Here is a 19,029-nt window from a genome sequence, read left to right on the forward strand (position 1 = left end):
GATTGCGCCCCACTGAGCCGAGGGCATGACATGGGTTGGGCAGATGGGGAAAGAGGCACAGGGCAGCCCGTTGTATCGCCCGCTCTTCTTCCCACTCCTCCATCCCCGTCACTATTTCACGTCCTCGCCCTGATCCAATTCCTGCCTCTGCCTCCCCCCTCGGCCAGCAGCCATGGCACTGCTGGGTTGGAGATTCGCTCTTGGCTTGGGGCTCAGGCACTGCCAGTGATCAAGGAGCCTGGGGCAGGTCCAGATCCCCCAGGGGTAGGGGGTGAGGAGAGGGAGTTACTTGCACGGGGAGGCTGAGATAGGTTGGAGTGTGGGCGGGCGGTGAAACTTAACTGTATGGCAGCGGGAACGGGGCCTGCCTGGGGCACAGGGAGAGGCCCCCACATGGAGCCGGGAGCTTCCTGCTCCCCTAGCCAGGCGCGGGGGCGAGAAGGGAGGAACCCAGCGGCAGGAGGAGCAGCAAGGCCTGGCGTGAAGAGGGCCGGAGTCAGAAATCCTGGGTTCTGTGTATGGCTCTGGGAAGGGAGTGGGGGCTAGTGGTTAGAGCAGGGTACTTCAGCCCAGGGCCCAGACAAATTCCACCTCTGTGGTCTATAGCCTGTCTTAATAAACGCTGCAGTTTCAATCGGATACAAAATTCTTTTTCGCTTCCTGTCCAGAACTGTTATGTGATGTTACTGTGAATTGTTAAACAGCCCCGAGGCGGCTGCATCTCAGCCCTGGGCAGGGGATGAAAAGCGCTGGTGGTGTATCTTAAACATGGATCCATCTGGAGCTATTCAGTGTCTCTGGGCAGCCTCTCAGAGACGCCATCCCCATGAGCAGATGGGGAAACTGAGGCAAGGAGCGGGAAGGATCACCAGTGAGTCAGTGGCAGAGCTAGGGACAACCCTCTCACCCCCCTGGTTCCGGCCGCACCCCTCCCGTCCACATCCAGACTGGTTCCCCCGCGTCTGCCCCATCCCTGCCACGAGACTCATCCCCCCCTGGGGCTGAGGCTGGGACGCGTCCCAACACCAGGAAATAGCCAGGTCGAAACTCTAGCTGGGATTTTGGGAGCACCCCAGCCCAGAGAGCCTGGCTGAGAGCCAGGACACCTGGGTTCTATTTGCAGCTGTGGGAGGGGAGGGGAGCCTACTGGTTTGTGGGGGCTGGGAGTGAGAACTGAGTTGTGTCTCCTCCTGCCCTGATTCTTGGGCTGGCTCCGAGGAAGTGGCGGTGCCTCAGTTTCTCTGTGTGAGTGGTTTTGATGCTGCTTCACCTGTGGGTTAATTAGCTAAGGTCTTTGAAGGCATGTTATAGACCCAGGCTATGTGCTGCAGTGGCTGTGCCACGAGCCTGGGCAGTGCCCAGCCCGGCTCATCATCACCAGCCTCATAGCTTGGTGCCCACGGAAACCGGCCAATCAAACCGCCCAGCCAGGAGAATCCCCTCAATGGAGCGAGGGGAAACTGAGGCATGGAATTCAGGGGTTCTGCCTCACAGCCCCCGGCCGGGAGCAAGGCTAAACCCCAGGAGGCCTCGCTCCACCCCTAACCACTAGGTACGCTGTCATCCCAGAATTCCTGTTTGTTGTCTTCTCCTCCCTGAGGTTATTCACCCGGGGATTTGGTTGAACCCGTTGGGCTGGCACCACCTGCCTGGCCCTGGGTGTTTCCCACATCCCAGACATGCTGACATCCGCTTTGCCTGTGGGCTGAGGCTCAGGAGGAAGCGGGAGCCCTGCCTATGCTGGGATGCCTGGAGATGGCATGCTAAGCAGGACTGGTTTCAGTTGGGATGGGAGGGGAGACCTGCAAGGGAGCTGCAGGGAGTGGGTAGCGGGTGCTCTCCCTTCGCAGTCACCGCTGGTCCCAATGGTCAACAGCAGTGCGAAGGGCCGCTGTGCTTCAGGGAGTGCGGTGGAGGGCTCATTGGGGTACCCTCCTCTCACAGCCGGTGATGACCCCAATGCCCCAGTGCAGCACCAGAGGGGAGCTCAGTACGGGGGGGGGGGCTCTCCACTTCATGGGGTCACTGTGATTCACTGACTCCAGGGAGACGTAAAACCCTGACACTGCCCCACGTATGGCTGTGAAACCTCCTGGCACTTTCCCCGCATGCTGGGGTGCGAACTCCAGTGTCCTGGCCAAACCCCTACTCTGTTGACTTGGGTCTGCCTCTCTGCGGCCCAAGTTCAGGCGGAACCTGGACCATCTCTTCCCGCCTCCGTCCCCAGCCGCCGTTGCCGTGTGCTGTTACACTCCTCCCCGGCTCCAGTGCGTTCCACCCCAGGGCTGGCCGCATTGCAGCTGTGGGTGGGGTGATCTCTGCCCCTCTCTGGCGTGTTGTGGGACAGGACCACTACAGGAAACATAGGCAGGATAATTATATGTTTCAGGCCTCACACTTTTCCTTGGTACTAGTCCTGAGCGGGCTGGACAGATAATTAATGGGTCCCTACCTTCCCCGCCCAGAGAAGGGGCACATATTCTGGGCCTGTTGCTCCAATTCAGGGTGGAAGGAGGAGGGAATGGGGTCTTTCCCCTCTAGGAGGCACCAGTTCCCATCCAACCCCAAGTTGGTAAGGGAGAGGCAGTGTCCCATCCCCCACCTCTCTGAGCCAGCCAGTCCCCACCTCCTGGACCTGGATTTGAGCCAGCAGCCCTTGCAGTGCATGTGTTCCGCTCCCAGGTTTATGTGTGTCAGGGCCTGGCTTGCGGGACTCCTGGCCCCAGGAATGTGCTGCGTGTGCCAGGAGCATCTCAGCCGACAGGTGCCAAGCCGGCTGCAATTAAGATTCTTTGGAGCTGGGCCTAGCGGGGCCCGCGGTTCTCGTCCCCACTCCCCCCGCACCCGCCCGGCGTTGGCTTCCAGCACCCGCCCGACGCTCCGGCTCTCCTGAGCAGCGGGTGAATCACAAACTGTTCCTCCCCGCTCCCAGGCGGGGGAATCTGCTGGGCCGCACGAAGCAGCCGCTCGGGGAGGTGGGGCAGAAGCTGGGGACACGTGGTTAGGAGGGGCTACATGGCTTTAAGTGCTATGATGGGTGGAGCATGGCTAAAGCTTTTCACTACCTCCTGCTTCTCCCACTCTCCTCCCGGAGCTGGGAACAGAACCCAGGGGTCCTGGCTCCCAGCCCCCCTGTTCTAGCCCAATTAACCCCACTCCCTCTTAGGGCAAGGAATAGAACCCGGGGTCCCGAGCCTCAGCCCCCTCTGTTCTACCACGGGGACCCACTCTCTTCCCAGAACCAGGGATAGAGCCCGGAAGCCCAGACTCCCAGCCTTCCCTCCTCTAACTCTCCCCCAAAGCCTCTCAAAATGCCACCCCAACTTCCCCCACAATCCCTTGCTTACCCCAGCCATTCACTCCAGAACATCTCATCCCCCAGTCCCATATATTCCCCCGCAAAACACTCCTCCCTTCACACCCTTCCCTCAAAACTCCCCCCTACACGTTCAGACTCAGGGCTTTGGAGACCTGGGATGTGCCTGCTTCTATTTCCATGCGGGAGGGAGAGAACTGCTGGGGTAGTGTACGGGATCTGAACTCTCAACATCCTGCGCATTAAAATTTGCTCCATGGACCTTTGCAGACGCCCTCCCGACGCGTGTGTCTCAGTGAGGGAATTCATTCATTCTTAGTCTTGCCATGAAGGCAGGGGGCTGGCCTGGATGACCCCCCTTCCAGTCTTTCCAGTCTAAAAGTTTCCTGCCAAGTTGCTTTTCCGGCCTGGCTAAGTGCAGCCTGGCTAACGTCCAGCCAGCGAACCCACACCGTGCTGACATTCCCCTCCAACGCAACCTGCACCACCCCGCTGACTTGTCCCTTGAAACAGGAGCAGACGCCTCCAGATGGAGCTGAGCTGCACCCCGGAATAAACAGCGCAGCTTCTCTTTCCCACCCCTTCCCCTGGGGCTCTTGGGACTAACATCTATTGTTGGCTGCAGGAACCCTGAGACATCTGAGGCCTGATTCCCAGGGCTTCAGTGCCCCACAATTGAGGGGGTGGATTTTGCACAGGGATCCGTACCACCAGCCAGGTCTCATTTTGGGGGGATTGTCGTAAGAGATGGGGACGCGGAGCCCTGTGGAGAGATCTCAGCAGCTTATTTCCATGCCTAAATGAGAGGAGAGCAAGGTGGGGTTATGGGAGCTCGGTGCCGCTAGTGATCAGGTGCAAGGTGTCCCTGGTCGGGCAGCCATGAAACCAGGCCTCCTCCTTGATTCTGCCATCTCCTAGGCATGGACAGAACCCTGTGCCAGCCACTGAGAGTTAGGCTTGGGGTCCTGGGGACCGCCCAGTGAGATCTGGCCTGTTAGTTGATGGAAAATCTCAGAGTGAGTCCTTGCACCTACGTGGGTGCATTAGTGCAGGTGTTTTTTGCACCAGATCACACTCATGCAAACCACCTTGGCACATGCACACTAGAGGGTCACACTAGTGCGACTCACTATGAATTCTGGTGCAGTACCTCCACCACCAGGCCAATGCAGTGTAAGTTGCTGTTCACACCAGTCCAGTGTTGTGCGCATTGGGGGTGTGTGTGTGTGTGATACACTGGGACGGGGGGCGGGAGAGGGGAGGAGCGACACTGGTTTAAAACACCTGGAGTGTGGCCAGGTCCTTACGGCCAATCACGGACCTGGACCAAGAAAATACCTTTCCTGGTGTTAAATTCAATGGCATCAAGGTCCAGTTGTTCGGGTCAACCTGGGTTGGACTGATCGGCACTCACGAGCACAGCGTGTTCACTGCACCTCCTCCTCTCTGCTCTGCCTCCCGCTGCACTCCCTCCAGGAGTGTGTGTTCACGCCCCTGGTCAAGCCCCCGCCCCAAGCGGCTCCCACTTCGGACACGCTGAAGCATCAAGAAAACAAAGGGGGGGCGCCCCCAGCAGTGGGTGACACACAATCTCCTCCTGGCAGGGAACCGGTTGGGCAGGTAGCGCACAGGTGGGTGACACCGTTATTTCCAAACGCATGCGCCATCCCCACCCCCTCCTTCAAAAACAAACTCGCTAATGAGCTCAGCGCAGGTACAGTTCTTTCCCCTTCCCGATCCGATCTGTCCCTCCGGATCGGAGCCCGCAAAAGTCCTGGCTCTCCCGGCAGGGGAGCGGTTAGCGGAGAACCCGGGGAGCCTGCCTGCTCCGTAGCCCGCCCCGGTCGCTTCCCCCGCCACTTCAGCGGCTGTACCTGCTGGGAGGCTGAAACTGACCGGAGCGCAGGCTGCGCGCGAAGAACGGCGCTGGGTGAAACCGACCAGGACCCAGCGGTCCATCCCCAGGGCGCTGCGGGCCTGGCTTGTTGTAAGGTTCCATCCTAGAACGTTGAGGAAACTTTTGTTCGCTGCTCTCCTTGCAACGTCACCTGCTCCCTGGAAATCCCTCTTGCTGCTGACTTATTTTATTTTATTTTATTTGAAAGGAAAAACCCCTTCCCAAGTTGGGTGAAAGTTTGTCCCTGTTTTTATGCTAAGAGGCAGAAGCCTTGGTATTTATTTATTGATCTGTTTAAGAATCCCAGGCAATTTAATTGATCTCGGAGATGCCTCGGGCTTTCTTAGTGAAAAAATCCCGTGTGTCTGTGGGCAAGAGGAACTGGAGTGAATTGCCTGATGAAGAGAGAGGAGAGATCTATGTACCAGGTGAGTCTGATTGGAGGAAGGATGCTAGATCTGTGCAGATACTTATCTGCCCCCAGCACCTGCAATCTGAGCACCTCACAGCCCTCAAGGGAGACAGGACAGGGCAATCATGCCCATTGCTCAGAAAGGGAAAGTGAAGCACAGAGAGGCTAAGTGACTTGCCAAGGTCCTAAGGGAGAAGGGGGGGGGGGGGGTTCTGTGGCGGAGAGGGAATTTAACTCGTCTCCCGAGGCAAGAGCCCTAACCGCTAGACCAGCCTTCCTTGCTGGAGATTAGAGCTCTTTGAAATATTGCCATTCGTGCTTGTGGATAGCACACAACCGTGCCGGCTGCTGGAGTGGCAAGTCACCTGTTCAAAGCTCAGCACAGGAGGCTGGGGACAGCAGCGCTGGGGAACCAGGTGAAGTGGCTTGGCCTGGTGGGAGTGGGGCTTGCCACACAAAGTAATGGCAGTTCCCTGACATACAGCTCCAGGCCGGCTGGAATGTGGGGGCCGATGATTCGTGCTCCCTCTCTGCACGGAACAGCCCGCAACGGTTTCTTGGTGCCGGGAGTCGGATTCCAGGAGGGTGACCTTTGGACCCAGCTCATTTCCTTAACTGATCTGCCGATGGCAGCCTGTGCGTGTGTCTAGGGCCTGGAGCCAGGATCCCAATAGGGACCCACGAGGGTTTCCAATCAGCATTTTCTGGGCAGTGCTCTTCCCCTGGGACTCTTTGCCAGGCCAGCCTCCCATTTCCTCTCCTGGCCATTCAGCCCGGGGAGCCCCCGGGCGGTGCCTGCTGGGGCAGTGGGGGAAGCGCAGTTATGCAGAACTCCAGCGGCCATGATTGGGAAGTGGCTTTTAATGTTTAAACTCCCTCTTGGGATTGGCTTGTTTGTTAGCTGAGGGGCTGGGAGGTGTGTGGGGATGCTGGCTCCCAGCTGTGAGGGGGGCAGGGCCCGGGAGTGCTACAACTGCCAAGTCAGGAACACCAGAACCAATTGTACTGTCACCCTTCTTGGGAAGGATCCCAGAGTCCTGACTCCATCTAACCACTGGACCCCACTCCCCCCTTTGAGCTGAGAATAGAATCCAGGGGTCTGGACTTTCAGCCCCGCTTCCTAACCCTAGACTCCACTTCCTTCACAGAGCTGGGAATGAGACTAGAAGTCAGGACTCCTGGGTTTACTCTGCTCAAGCCACTAGGAAGCCCTGCCATAGCTTTAATTCTAAGAGATGTTTTGCCAGCTAGTACATTTTAAAGAGCAAGGCTGGTGCTGTGGTTAGGGCACTAGCCTAGGACTTGGGAAACCTGGGTTCAATTCCTTGCTCTGCCACAGACTTCCCCTGTGACATTGGGCAAGTCACTTAGCTTCTCTGTGCCTCTGTTTCCCCATCTGTAAAATGGGGGTGATAGCACTCAAGGTGTGTGTGTGGGAGAGATTCTAGACAGTGAGGCACCCAGGTACCTCTGTGATGGTGGGCTAGACAGGTACTGGGAGAGTGTTTTTCTTCTGGAGGCTAGTGAAATATCTTTGATCTGTGAGTGCAGGGTGCTGGGTCTGAATGCTCCAGTGAATGGAGCTTTAGAAACCAGTTTAATTGAATGGTCTCAAAGTTTAATTGAATGGGTTTTTTTCTTTTTTTAAAAAAGAATCCCATGCAAGCAAAGAAATCCTAGCTTGGGCCTATTCTACCTGTTCAACCTGTCTAGAATCCAGACCAACCTTAAACTCAAAGGCTGGAGAACATGAGCTCAAGCCTCTCGCTGGAAGGCAATCTGATTTAACTTCTCAAAAAGAACCTTGAGCGGTAACTTGATGACAGTGTCTAAGAGCAAACAGTGTACTGAAAAGTCTTTAATCTAGCTGTGAGAGGCAGAACAAGAACCCATGTGTGGGTTAAAGCCAAACACCTTCAAGTGAGAAAGGAGGCCCCAGGTGTTTAAGTGTGAGAGTGATTAACATTGGAACAAATGGCCAAGGCATGTGGTGGCATCTCCATCTCTTGGAGATGCCTGGATGCCTTTTGGGAACATGCTTTAGTCAAACACAAGTAACTGAGCTCAGTGCAGGGGTGACTAGAGGGTCTAAAGGTCCCTTTAAATCTATGGCTGTTGGGGTAGATTAAGGGATTTGCCACATGTCTGGCAGCAAGTCAGAGCTGGGGCTAGAACCCAGTCTGGTGCCATAAGCGCTTGACTGTAAACTTGGATGTCACTTATTTTTGGTTGGGTCCAGGTCAGATCCTTCCCCTGCTGGTGCCACCGGAGCACCCCTTTGAATTTGGGTGTCTCCCCAGATTGGTGGCAGGGAGAGCTCCCTCCAGCAGGGAGCTCCCCCAGCTCCTCAATGGGGGGAGAGGAGACTGATCTCTATATCACTTCTGTCACTTTTGCCCCCTGATGGGCAATAGGCAATGGGCTCAAACCACTAGACCCCACTCCTCTCCCAGAACTGGGGATAGAGGCCATGAGGGCTGCAGGAGATGATCAGAGCAAGGGGACCTGTAAATCTGATGGTGGGAGGGGAATCAGGGCTGGTGAGCAAGGACCCCCAATGAAATCAACGGGATACTGAGTACCTGGCTCATGACCCACCCTGCAGCACGCAGGGAGTGTGCATTAGCACCCCACCTGGGAGTGCCTGGCCCTGGAGTCTGTAATTAGCTGGTAATTAATACCCAGATGCTCTGTGAGTAGCTGTCTGTGGATTCCAACCTGCTGATTCCTGGCAGAACCTGGCGTCCATCTGGGTCATTAACTAATCCAAAGGGCCTGATTTCAGTTAGACACCCCCTGCCCTGCCTGGTCCTCAGGGCCAATGTGAGATCTGAGGGAAAACGGAGAGCCAATGAGGGGAAAGAAATTGACCCTTTCTGGCAGAGCTGGCATAGAACCCAGGAGTCCTGGGTCCCAGCTGTATCCACTTCTCCCTAGACAGATTACTAACTCACTGATTGGCTGGTCCCGATTCCCTTTAACCCTGTCTCATCCCCCTGACGGGTCAGGCTTTGCTGACCCCTCTGATCAGATAAGTCTTTCAGCCCTACTCTGGGGTGTCCCTTCAAATTGGCACCACCCCTTGGAGCCAATGGCTTAAATATCAACCAGTGCAGGTTAGACACTTGTAGAGGGGGCTGGGCGCCAGGACTCCTGGGTTCTATCCCAGCTCTGGGAGTGGAGGGAGGGCTGAATCCTGGTCCCGCCTTTCCCTCATGAATTCTGGCATGACTAAATCAGGCCGTGATATGATTGGGAGGCTCAAGGGAGGGCATCAGAAGTGTGGGTGCCAGTGATCCCATTAGCACAGCAGGTGTAGGGGGAAGTGCTGCTCCTGGAAGCTGTCTCTGCACGTGGGACCAGCTGATCGGACACTGGGACTAAGGACACCTGGGTTCTATTCCCAGCTCTGCCACTGACCCTGGGCAAAGTTTCCTCTCTGGGCCTTTGTTTCCCCTCCCATCCTTTGGCTGTTTACACTATGAGCTCTTGGGAGCAGGGGCTGTCTCTCATTGTTTGTGGGAGAGATCAGATGGCTACCAGGGTCTGCAAGTAAGCCAGGGCCAGGGAGGCCCCTACATGTCACAGGCTCTGGGGGCCGTGTGCATCCTATCTCTGACCCGGTGCTCCTGGCCCATGCTCCAATGTTGGGGGGGGAGGGGAAAGGTGAATCCCAGCATCCGTTCCTGGGGAATTCCCTGGGGGACAGCAGTGTTGTCTGCCCCCTGCAGCCTGTATTCCTGGCTCTCCCCTTTGTCTTAAGCGCTGGCCGCTCCATTCCAAGCCACAGCAAGGTAGGGGCTGATCCCCTCTCCTCACCCTTACCGTGTGAGCAGCACTAGATCCTCACCCCTGCCCTCCTTTCTCAGGGCAAGGAACCACGAGGTAGAGATAGCACAGATGACCCAGGAGTCCTGACTCCTAGCCCTGCCCGCTCTTACCCGCTACACAGCACTGCTCTCCCAGAGTCAATATTCTACAACCTAGGCAGTTATAAGCCTGTCAGCCTGATGTCATTCCTGGGCAAGATAAGGAGTGACTGATGCAGGAGATAATGAATGCCAGTCAACCTGGGTTTATGGCGAACCTGATCCTGTCAAACTAACTTGATATCTCTTTTGGTGTGATTACAAGTTTGGTTGATAAAGGCCATAGGGGTGATGTAATAGATGTAGATTTCAGTAAAGCATTTGTTTGGGTGTCACATGCTATTGTGAGGTTAAAACAAACTAGAATGATACCAGATCAATATGGCCCCTGGAATGGATTGACAGTGGGTCAGCTGATAGGTCCCGAAATGTAACTAAACAGGGACTCAGCATTGAAGAGGTGTTTCTAGTGGGGTCCCACTAGGATTGGTTCTTGGTGCTGTGCTTTCTGACATTTATCAAGGACCTCAAAGAAAACAAAAAATCATTACTAATGACGCTTGCGCAGACAGATGGAGAGTGGGGAGCGGGGAATAATGAAGAGGATAAGTCACTGCTACAGAGCTATCTGGATCACTTCGTAAACAATACGCATTTCAGCTGAGCCAAATATAAACCTATACAGCGAGGAACCAAGACTGCAGCCATACTTACAGAAGAGGGGACTCTATGCTGGGGACCAGTGACTCTGAGAAAGGTTTGGGAAAGGGGTGTCCTGGTGGCTAATCAGCTGAACGTGAGCTCTCAGTGCAAGGCTAATGCAACCCCTGACTGTATAAACAAGGGAAGCTCATGTAGGATTAGGGAGGTTCTGTTACCTCTGTATGTGGCACTGGTGTGACCACTGCTGGAATCCTGTGTCCCATTCTGGTGGCCACAATGCAAGAAGGATGCTGATAAATTGGAGAGGGCTCAGAGAAGAGCCACCAGAATGATTAAAAATGTGGAAAACATGCCTCATAGTGAGAGACTCCAGGAGCTTTGTCTATTTAGCTCAACACAGCAAAGGTTAAGGGATGACTTGATCCCAGTCTATAACTACCTACCGGGGGTGGAGGGGAGAGGAAACATTTGATAAGGGTTTCCTCAATCTAACAATGGTCTAACAAGATCCAATGGCTGGAAACTGACATTGGACAAATTCAGATGGGAAATAAGGAGCAAATTGGTACCCATGAGGGTAATTAACCGTTGGAACAACAGACCAAAGATTCTCCATCACTGGCCATTTTTAAACCAAGACTGGCTGGCTTTCTAGAAGATCTACTCTGGTTCAGCCCGGCTTTCACACAGGTCCTAGGGCTTCCCTATGCTACACAGGAGGTCAGACTAGGTGATCCCAGCGGTTCCTTCTCCCTTTGGAATCTGTTTACGTGCACACAGGCCCTGATCCTGCAAACAGGCTCCCAAGGCAGGTTGGAGCAGCACTGTCCTTGGGGGGGAAGGGGGTTTAAGACCAGGTTGGACAAACACCTGTCAGAGATGGTTGGGGTTTCCTTGGTCCTGCCTCAGCAAGGGCTGATGGACTAGGTGATGCCTCGAGGTCAGCCCCATATTTCTATGTCTGACCACACATGTGCTTTGCTGTCCTCTGGTGGCTATTTGGGCCCTGTTGTGCTTGGCGCTGTACAATCCTGGCCCCCAGGGGCATACATATTAGGATGTAATTGTTCAGTGGCAGACAAAAGTTGAAGGAAGAGCTCTGGCTTTATAAATGATCCCCCTGCGAAAGCCTCCAGGAATAGCCCCCGCTTCTAGCAACTTTAGCAGAGGGGTCAGAATTTCAGGCCATTGTGCAGCGAGCTGGTGGGGGAAAAAACGGTTACTCACCCTTTTTGTAACTCTTGCTCTTCCAGCTGTGTTGCTCATGTCTATTCCAGTTAGGTGTGTGCGAGTGATGTGTGCATGGCTGTCGGAAACTTTTCCCTAGCAGCTACCCGTCGGGCCGGCTGTGGAGCCCCCTGGAGTGGCGCTCTATATACCACCCTGCCGGCCCGGCCCCCCTTCAGTTCCTTCTTGCCGGCAACTCTGGCCCCTGGGTAGGCAGGCTGAGTCCTTTTTCGGTGCCGTTCGGAGGAGCGCTCCGCACTGAAGCGCGTGGGGCTGGGTCCTGCTGCGACCGGAGGGCTGACTCCATGAGCAGTTGTTTCAATTGAATATCCCTCTCTTTTCTGGTGTGAGGCTTGAAGGCCTTGCAGATCTTCCACTTGTCTACCTGATGGGCTGCTCCCAGACACCGGAGACAGGAGTCGTGGGAGTCGCCCGTGGGCATAGGCTTGGCGCAGGAGCTCCAGGGTTTGACGCCCTGGGACGGCATGCCCCAGGGCCCCGCAGGGCACTTGGTGAAGGGGAAAACCCCCTAGCCGTTAAAGACTACAATTAACAACTAGAAGAGAAACACTTAACTAACAATGGGTAACTATATACAAAGATAAGCAGAAGAGCTAGGGATTTGTGGGACACCTGCGAGCAAGAGACTGGCGGTAAGAAGAAGCTGAAGGGGGTCCGGCTGCAGGGTGGTATATAGAGCTCTGTACCGGTGCCACTCCAGGGGGCTCCACAGCCGGCCCGACGGGTAGCTGCTAGGGAAACCGTGCACACAGCGCACGCACGTACCTAACTGGAATTGATATGAGCAAGCACTCGAGGAAGAACGCTGCCGAACCACTTGAGAAAATGCAGAACTTTCCATGGCAGAGGTCCAGATAATCCCTGTCTCTCCTCCACAGCAGCACCGGATCTGCTTTAATTCAGCCAGGAATTAATGCAGGGAAGCCCTATGGCCTGGGTCCTACAGGAAGTCAGACTAGATGATCACACGGGGGCCAGCTTCAGTGAACGATGCACAGGCTCCAGCCAGTACAGAAAGCAGCCATAGCTCAGGTCTGTGCTTGAGTCCCTCCACTGGCTCCCAGCTGACTCCTGGGGTCAGTTTAAAGCCTTGATCCCTAATTTTCAAAGCAATTAGGGGATCATGCCCCAGCTGCACCAAAGCCCGTATCTGATCTATAAACCGCAGTGAGTGCTGCACTCCTTGGGACGTGCAGGTCCCATCACCCAGTGTGAAGGTGAGCTAGGGACAAAGCGTTCTCCAGGGAGAGGACCCAGCCGTGCGACCGTCCTCCAGAGACCAGGCTAGCCCGGAGTCTGATCAGCTCTAGGAAACGCTGCAAAGCCAACACCAGCTAAAAGGGACCTCCTGCGCCGTTGTGTCCACGCCCTGCTATCACAGCCATCCACCCCCCTGACAGAAATGCATCCAGCTCCATCCTCAGCTGGGTTGGGCTCTCGGCGTTGGTAAATGCAAAGTAACACACACTGGAAAACATAAGCCCAACTATCCACCCAAAAAGAGGGGGGTTTAAATTAGCTGCTACCGCTCAGGAAAAAGACCTTGGTGTCACTGCGGGTAGTTCCCTGACAACATCTGCTCAAGGGACAGTGGGAGTCAAAAATGCTCCGCGAATGTTAGGACCCATTAGAAAAGGGTGCGGTAATAAGACAGAAAATATCATAATCCCACTGGAGAAAGCCCTGGGACGCCCACGCCTTGAATCCTGCATGCCATTCTGCTCACCCCCAACTCAAAAAAGAGACGTTAGAATTGAAAAAGGAGCAGAGAAGAGCAGTGAAAATGATGAGGGGGATGGAGCAGCTTTCCTATGAGGAGAGATTAAAAAGCTGGTGTTTGTTCAGTTTAGAAAAGAGATAACTAAGGGGGGGATGTGAAAGAGGTCTATAAAATCCTGAATTATTTACCCCTTCCCATAACACAAGGACCAGAGGTCACCCAACAAAGTAACAGGCAGCAGGTTTGAAACAAATGCAAGGCCGTATTTCTTCACACAATGTACAGTCAGCCTGTGGAACTCCTTGCCAGAGGATGTTGTGAAGGCCAAAAGTCTAACTGGGTTCAAAAAAGAATTAGGTAAGTTCCTGGAGGACGGGTCCATCAATGGCTATCAGCCAAGATGGTCAGGATGCAGCCCTGTGCTCTTGGTGTCCCTAGTCTCCGACGGCCAGAAGCTGGGACTGAATGACAGGGGATGGATCACTTGAAATTGCCCTGTTCTGTTCATTCCCTCAGAAGCATCTGGAACGGGCCGCTATCAGAGACAGGATACGGGGCTAGATGGACCATTGGTCTGACCCAGTGTGGCCTTCTTGCATTATTTATTTTGCCTCCACCCTTCCTAAGGGGAGGCTGTTCCAGAACATCTCACCTCTGATGGGTAGAAACCTTCTTATCTCCAGCCTCAGTTGCTTCCTTCCCAGTTTATCCCCATTTGCTCTTGTCCAACACTGTCCTTTAGCTTCAGTAGCCCTTTCCCTTCCATATTTATAGACACAACCAGATGCCAGCTCAGCCTTCACCAGGCCAGGCTAAACAGGCCGAGCCTTTCAGTCTCCTCTCGTAAGATCAGTTCTCTGCTCCCCTGATCAGCCTGGGAGCCCTTCTCTGCACTGGGCCAGTTTGGATCCCTTGTTCCTGAACACGGGTGACCAGAACTGCACACGGTGTTCCCGCTGAGCTCTTCCCAGTGCCTCGCCCAGGGGCATTAATGCTTCCCTATCGCCCCTGGAAATCCCTCACCGGATCCAGCCTAGGCTCTTTGATGGAGCCTTTCTGCTCTCAGTGACACTCACAATTTGATCACCCCCTTCCCCATGCAGGGTTCTGACCCTGTAAAGGGAGAAGGGCCAGAGACTCCATGGAGTCCACTCAGGACCTTTGTGTTGCTATTGGTTTCATGTGGAAGGTGCCGGGATGCTATGGTGGTGGGCTGCAGGACAAAAAACTTGGAGGGGCTGGACCCTGTGGGGCAGGGGAGATATATTGAGGCTGTTCTGCAGTGGGAGGGGAGTGCTGGGGTGACTGGCTAGCTGGACTAGTTCTCCCCCCACCCAGCTGGCCTAGGGGCAGGTGACACCCAGGTGGAAACACTCAATTAACCAGCTGGGCTGGGCCAGACTTTTCAATAACATCTCGGGGAACCGGTTCCAGGGGCTTGTTTACTGCAGCGCTAGGCAATGGGGTACAGGGAGGTTCCCCTCTGGGGGGCACTGGCTCCAATCTGGGTGGGGAAAGGGATATGGGAGCCCTTCTCCTCTAGGGGGCACTGGCTCTGATCCATTGTACAGGTGGGGGACTGGCTGGCTCGTGGGGTGGGGACTGGGTGTGGGTGTGGGTGTGGGGTTCCTCCTGTGTTGCCATGACCCTAGCCTGGCTCCCCCCTCTCTCCAGGCTGCCAGGCTGACCCCCTCCCCAGTCCGTGGCTGCTGCCCTTCGGGGGGGGGGGAGTGCGAACAAGCCAATGACTGCCCCATGCGGGTGACGCCACCTGGTGCCTCTTTCACCTTGTTCCATTCTGATTGGGGGGGCCGGGGGCGGGGAGGGAAGACAGTGAACACTGGGCTTGAGGGTGGGGTGGCAAGCCTGCTGGGGGAATGGGGAATCCCCTGGAAACTCCCCACTGCTGGGGCATCACCCCCCTGTTGCATGCGGTGTGGGTCCGGTGGATGATGGGTGAGGCCGGCTGGGGGCGAGGGGGCTTGCAAGCTCATGGGGCCATGCGGAGCCCAGGTGGCTCATCTACCATATGGCCTTGGTGGAACGGGCCTGATTCCCACCCTCCACTGCCTGTACCCCTCACCCCAGATCTTAGGGAGCAAAGCCCTCCCTATAACCCTCCCCTCTGCTTTCTCCTAGTCTGCCTGGGGGGCTGTGCCCTGGGCAAGGACTTGGAGCCCTCGGTGGCTGAAGCCCCCTCGTATCCGATGCCCCTGGACCTGACCCTGCGAGATCCAAGCTACACGGCTGCCCAGCTCCCCGGGGAGGGGCCCCCAGCTGGGGAGCACAATGGGTTCCTGCGGCCCAAAATGAAGGTATGAATTGGGGGCCAGGAGAGGCAGGGGAGCTCTTCCAGGCTCAGGGTGCATAGGGCCCCCGGGTGGCCAATCTGGGCTGTGCAGGGTTGATTGCCCAGGGGAACCTCAGGATCTATCTGTGCCCAGAGAACCCCCTTCTCGCCCACTGCACTGTGGCTGGGTACCAGGGAGGGTCTGAGTGTCATCATGAGCACCTGGCCGACCCGATGCCCAGCTTCCCTGCTCTCCCTGCCTGAGCTTCTTGCCCACACAGCTTTGCCAATGCTCCTCAATCCTGACACCCAGCTCCCCTGCTGTCCCACGGTGCTGGGGGGCAGAGACTGTGGGGGGTGTTTGGGGGTCCCTGTTTGTGAGTGTCCAGGGAGGTGGGGGCTGGTTTGGGGAGGGGAAGGGAGCAGTGGAGGATCTGGTGCTTGGGATGGCCTCCCCAGGGCTCCTGGGGTTGGTGGGGGTGCCCTTGGGCCTGGGGGAGGAGACAGAGCCCTGTCACTGGGCACCCCCTCCTTGGGATCCGGGGTGACAGCTCCATCCCCGCCCCCGGCAGGTGACGCTGGGCGAGGGGCCGGGCGAGCTGTTCTCCTGCCCCGTGTGCCAGAAGGGCTTCAGCTACCAGCGCATGCTCAACCGGCACCTCAAGTGCCACAGCGAGGTCAAGCGTCACCTCTGCCCCTACTGCGGGAAGGGCTTCAACGACACCTTCGACCTCAAACGCCACGTCCGCACCCACACCGGTGAGAGCCCTGCCCCCGCTGGGGCACCTCCCCACCAGCCCTGTCCCCGCGCCCGCACCGGCGAGAGCCCTGCCCCCGCCCCCGCCTGGACACCTCCCCACTAGCCCTGCCCCCGCGCCCGCACCGGCGAGAGCCCCGCCCCCGCCCGGGCACCTCCCCACCAGCCCTGTCCCCGCGCCCGCACAGGCGAGAGCCCCGCCCCCGCCCGGACACCTCCCCACCAGCCCTGCCCCCGCGCCCGCACCGGCGAGAGCCCCGCCCCCGCCCGGACACCTCCCCACCAGCCCTGCCCCCGCGCCCGCACCGGCGAGAGCCCCGCCCCCGCCCGGACACCTCCCCACCAGCCCTGCCCCCGCGCCCGCACCGGCGAGAGCCCTGCCCCCGCCCCCGCCCGGACACCTCCCCACCAGCCCTGCCCCCGCGCCCGCACCAGCGAGAGCCCTGCCCCCGCCCCCGCCCGGACACCTCCCCACCAGCCCTGCCCCCGCGCCCGCACCGGCGAGAGCCCCGCCCCCGCCCGGACACCTCCCCACCAGCCCTGCCCCCGCGCCCGCACCGGCGAGAGCCCCGCCCCCGCCCGGACACCTCCCCACCAGCCCTGCCCCCGCGCCCGCACCGGCGAGAGCCCCGCCCCCGCCCGGACACCTCCCCACCAGCCCTGCCCCCGCGCCCGCACCGGCGAGAGCCCCGCCCCCGCCCGGACACCTCCCCACCAGCCCTGCCCCCGCGCCCGCACCAGCGAGAGCCCTGCCCCCGCCCCCGCCCGGACACCTCCCCACCAGCCCTGCCCCCGCACCGGCGAGAGCCCTGCCCCCGCCCCCGCCCGGACACCTCCCCACCAGCCCTGCCCCCGCGCCCGCACCGGTGAGAGCCCCGCCCCCGCCCGGACACCTCCCCACCAGCCCTGCCCCCGCCCCCGCCTGGACACCTCCCCACCAGCCCTGCCCCCGCGCCCGCACCGGCGAGAGCCCTGCCCCCGCCCGGCCACCTTCCCACCAGCCCTGCCCCCGCGCCCGCACCCGCACCGGTGAGAGCCCTGCCTCCCCCAGCCCCGCCCCCGTGCACACACAGGTGAGAGCCCTGCCCCTTCTGGGACACGCCCCAGCCAGCCCCGCCCCCCACAAGTGAGAGCCCTACCCCCGCTGGGACACGTCCCCACCAGCTCCGTCCCCGTGCCTGTGCAGCCTAGACCCTTTTCCCCACCAGCCCTGCCCCAGCACCTGCACAGGTGAGCCTTGGCAACAGGCCCCACCCCTTAGCCCTCCCCGTAGGGTTCTGGGGGATTTCTTAACCCTCTCCACCCTCTGCACTGGTGGAATGAACGGGCCCTTGGGGCTGGGATTGTGGGGCGCTGTGTCTGTCTGTGTGCACACACCAGGGGGGGTTACTGGGTTTCTGGGCAGTGGGGCTGGCTCTGTGCAGGCGGGAGTCGGGGGGGCTAGGTCCCTGGGGATGAAGGGAGGCACGAGGGGGGAATGTGCACAGGGAGTGCTAACCCTTCGTGTCCGTTCCCCCCCGCTGCAGGCGTGCGGCCATACAAGTGCAACCTGTGCGACAAGGCCTTCACGCAGCGCTGCTCCCTGGAGTCGCACCTGAAGAAGATCCATGGGGTGCAGCAGCGCTATGCCTACAAGGAGCGGCGGGCCAAGCTCTACGTGTGCGAGGAGTGCGGCTGCACGGCCGACAGCCAGGAGGGCCACCTGCTCCATCTGCGGGAGCAGCACCCTGACAGCCCCCTGCTGCTCAAGGCCTCGCGCAAGACGGCCGCCTCCCTGCACAGTGCCCTCCCCACCCTGCTGCAGAGCAGCCCGTGCCTGTGAGACGGCGCCCCCTGCAGGGCACCCCGTGCCTGGGAGACGGCGCCCCCTGCAGGACGGCGCCCCCTGCAGGGCACCCTGTGCCTGGGAGATGGCGCCCCCTGCAGGGCACCCTGTGCCTGGGAGACGGCGCCCCCTGCAGGGCACCCAGGTGCCTGGGAGACGGCACCCCCTGGAGGCTGGGCAGGGCCCTATACAGCAATGAGCTCCCGTGAGACAGTGTCCCCTGGTGGGCGCCCAACACTGGGGGAGGACCAGTGACTGAGCCCTGCTGCCTGGAGGCTGGACACCACATGCTCCCTCCCAACAGTGGCCTGGGACGTGGGTAGCACGTGGCAAATGCTCCGAAGAAGCCCCCACCCCCTGTGGAGGAGAAGTCCTCAATGCTACGCTGTCCCCCCACCCCTCAGGGGCAGCCAGCTATCCACAGGCCACTGACTTTGCACTGTTCCTTCCCCGAAGCCTTGGGGGAGATGCGGGCAGCTCCCTTCTGTGGGCTGCGTGGGTGCCCCACACCCTCCCTGGGCTGGCACTGCCCAGTCCCCCGGAGGCTCTGCCCACAGGCTGGGCAAACAGGATTTTTTACCATTGTGCTTTTCTGATGGGGGCTGGGCAGCAGGAATGGGGTGGGGAGGAGCATTTACCCCCTCCCCCATCTCCATCTCGGTGCCATCCCCGTCCATTCCCCCCCACATACACACTCAGGAAGAACCCAGGGGCTGCTCCATTCCCTGCCCCCATTGATCCCATCAGGACCATTCTGCCCTGGATTTCCCAGTGCCACCTTGGCCCCACACCCAGCTGTTCCTGCCTGAAGTTTGCCCTGAGATTTGCTCCCGGGCTGCTGCTGCTTTGGGGAAGGCATTGACATTACAAATCTCAGCTGTCCCCACCCCGGGAGTCTCCGTGGCTGACAGGAGACCTGTGCTGGGGGCCTGAGAATGCCTGGGAAGGGGACAAGGCTCATTCAACTCCAGGGCCCCAACCCCACTTGGGAGAAATATCCATGACGTTAAAATCTGGGCACCAGGTTTGACT

The 19,029-nt window shown here is 58.4% G+C and overlaps 1 protein-coding gene across 1 annotated transcript; it reads left to right on the forward strand.

Moving 5' to 3' along the window:
• Positions 1–5,541: 5,541 nt before the first annotated feature.
• On the forward strand, positions 5,542–18,006 carry OVOL1 (ovo like transcriptional repressor 1). The gene is made up of 4 exons (XM_048858146.2): positions 5,542–5,641; positions 15,265–15,440; positions 15,988–16,174; positions 17,699–18,006. The coding sequence occupies exons 1-4, from the start codon at positions 5,542–5,544 to the stop codon at positions 17,992–17,994; spliced, it is 759 nt and encodes a 252-aa protein (XP_048714103.1). The 3' UTR covers positions 17,995–18,006.
• The last annotated feature ends 1,023 nt before the right edge of the window (positions 18,007–19,029 follow it).

Source organism: Caretta caretta, chromosome 7 (assembly GCF_965140235.1).
Source record: "Caretta caretta isolate rCarCar2 chromosome 7, rCarCar1.hap1, whole genome shotgun sequence".
NCBI classification, from domain to species: domain Eukaryota; kingdom Metazoa; phylum Chordata; order Testudines; family Cheloniidae; genus Caretta; species Caretta caretta.

Excerpts from the sequence above, each read along its gene's own strand:
- OVOL1 (XM_048858146.2), top strand. The coding sequence starts at position 5,542 with ATGCCTCGGGCTTTCTTAGTGAAAAAATCCCGTGTGTCTGTGGGCAAG. Across the intron at positions 15,441-15,987 it reads TCCTGCGGCCCAAAATGAAG|GTGACGCTGGGCGAGGGGCC; the intron begins GTATGAATTGGG and ends CGCCCCCGGCAG. Across the intron at positions 16,175-17,698 it reads CCACGTCCGCACCCACACCG|GCGTGCGGCCATACAAGTGC; the intron begins GTGAGAGCCCTG and ends CCCCCGCTGCAG.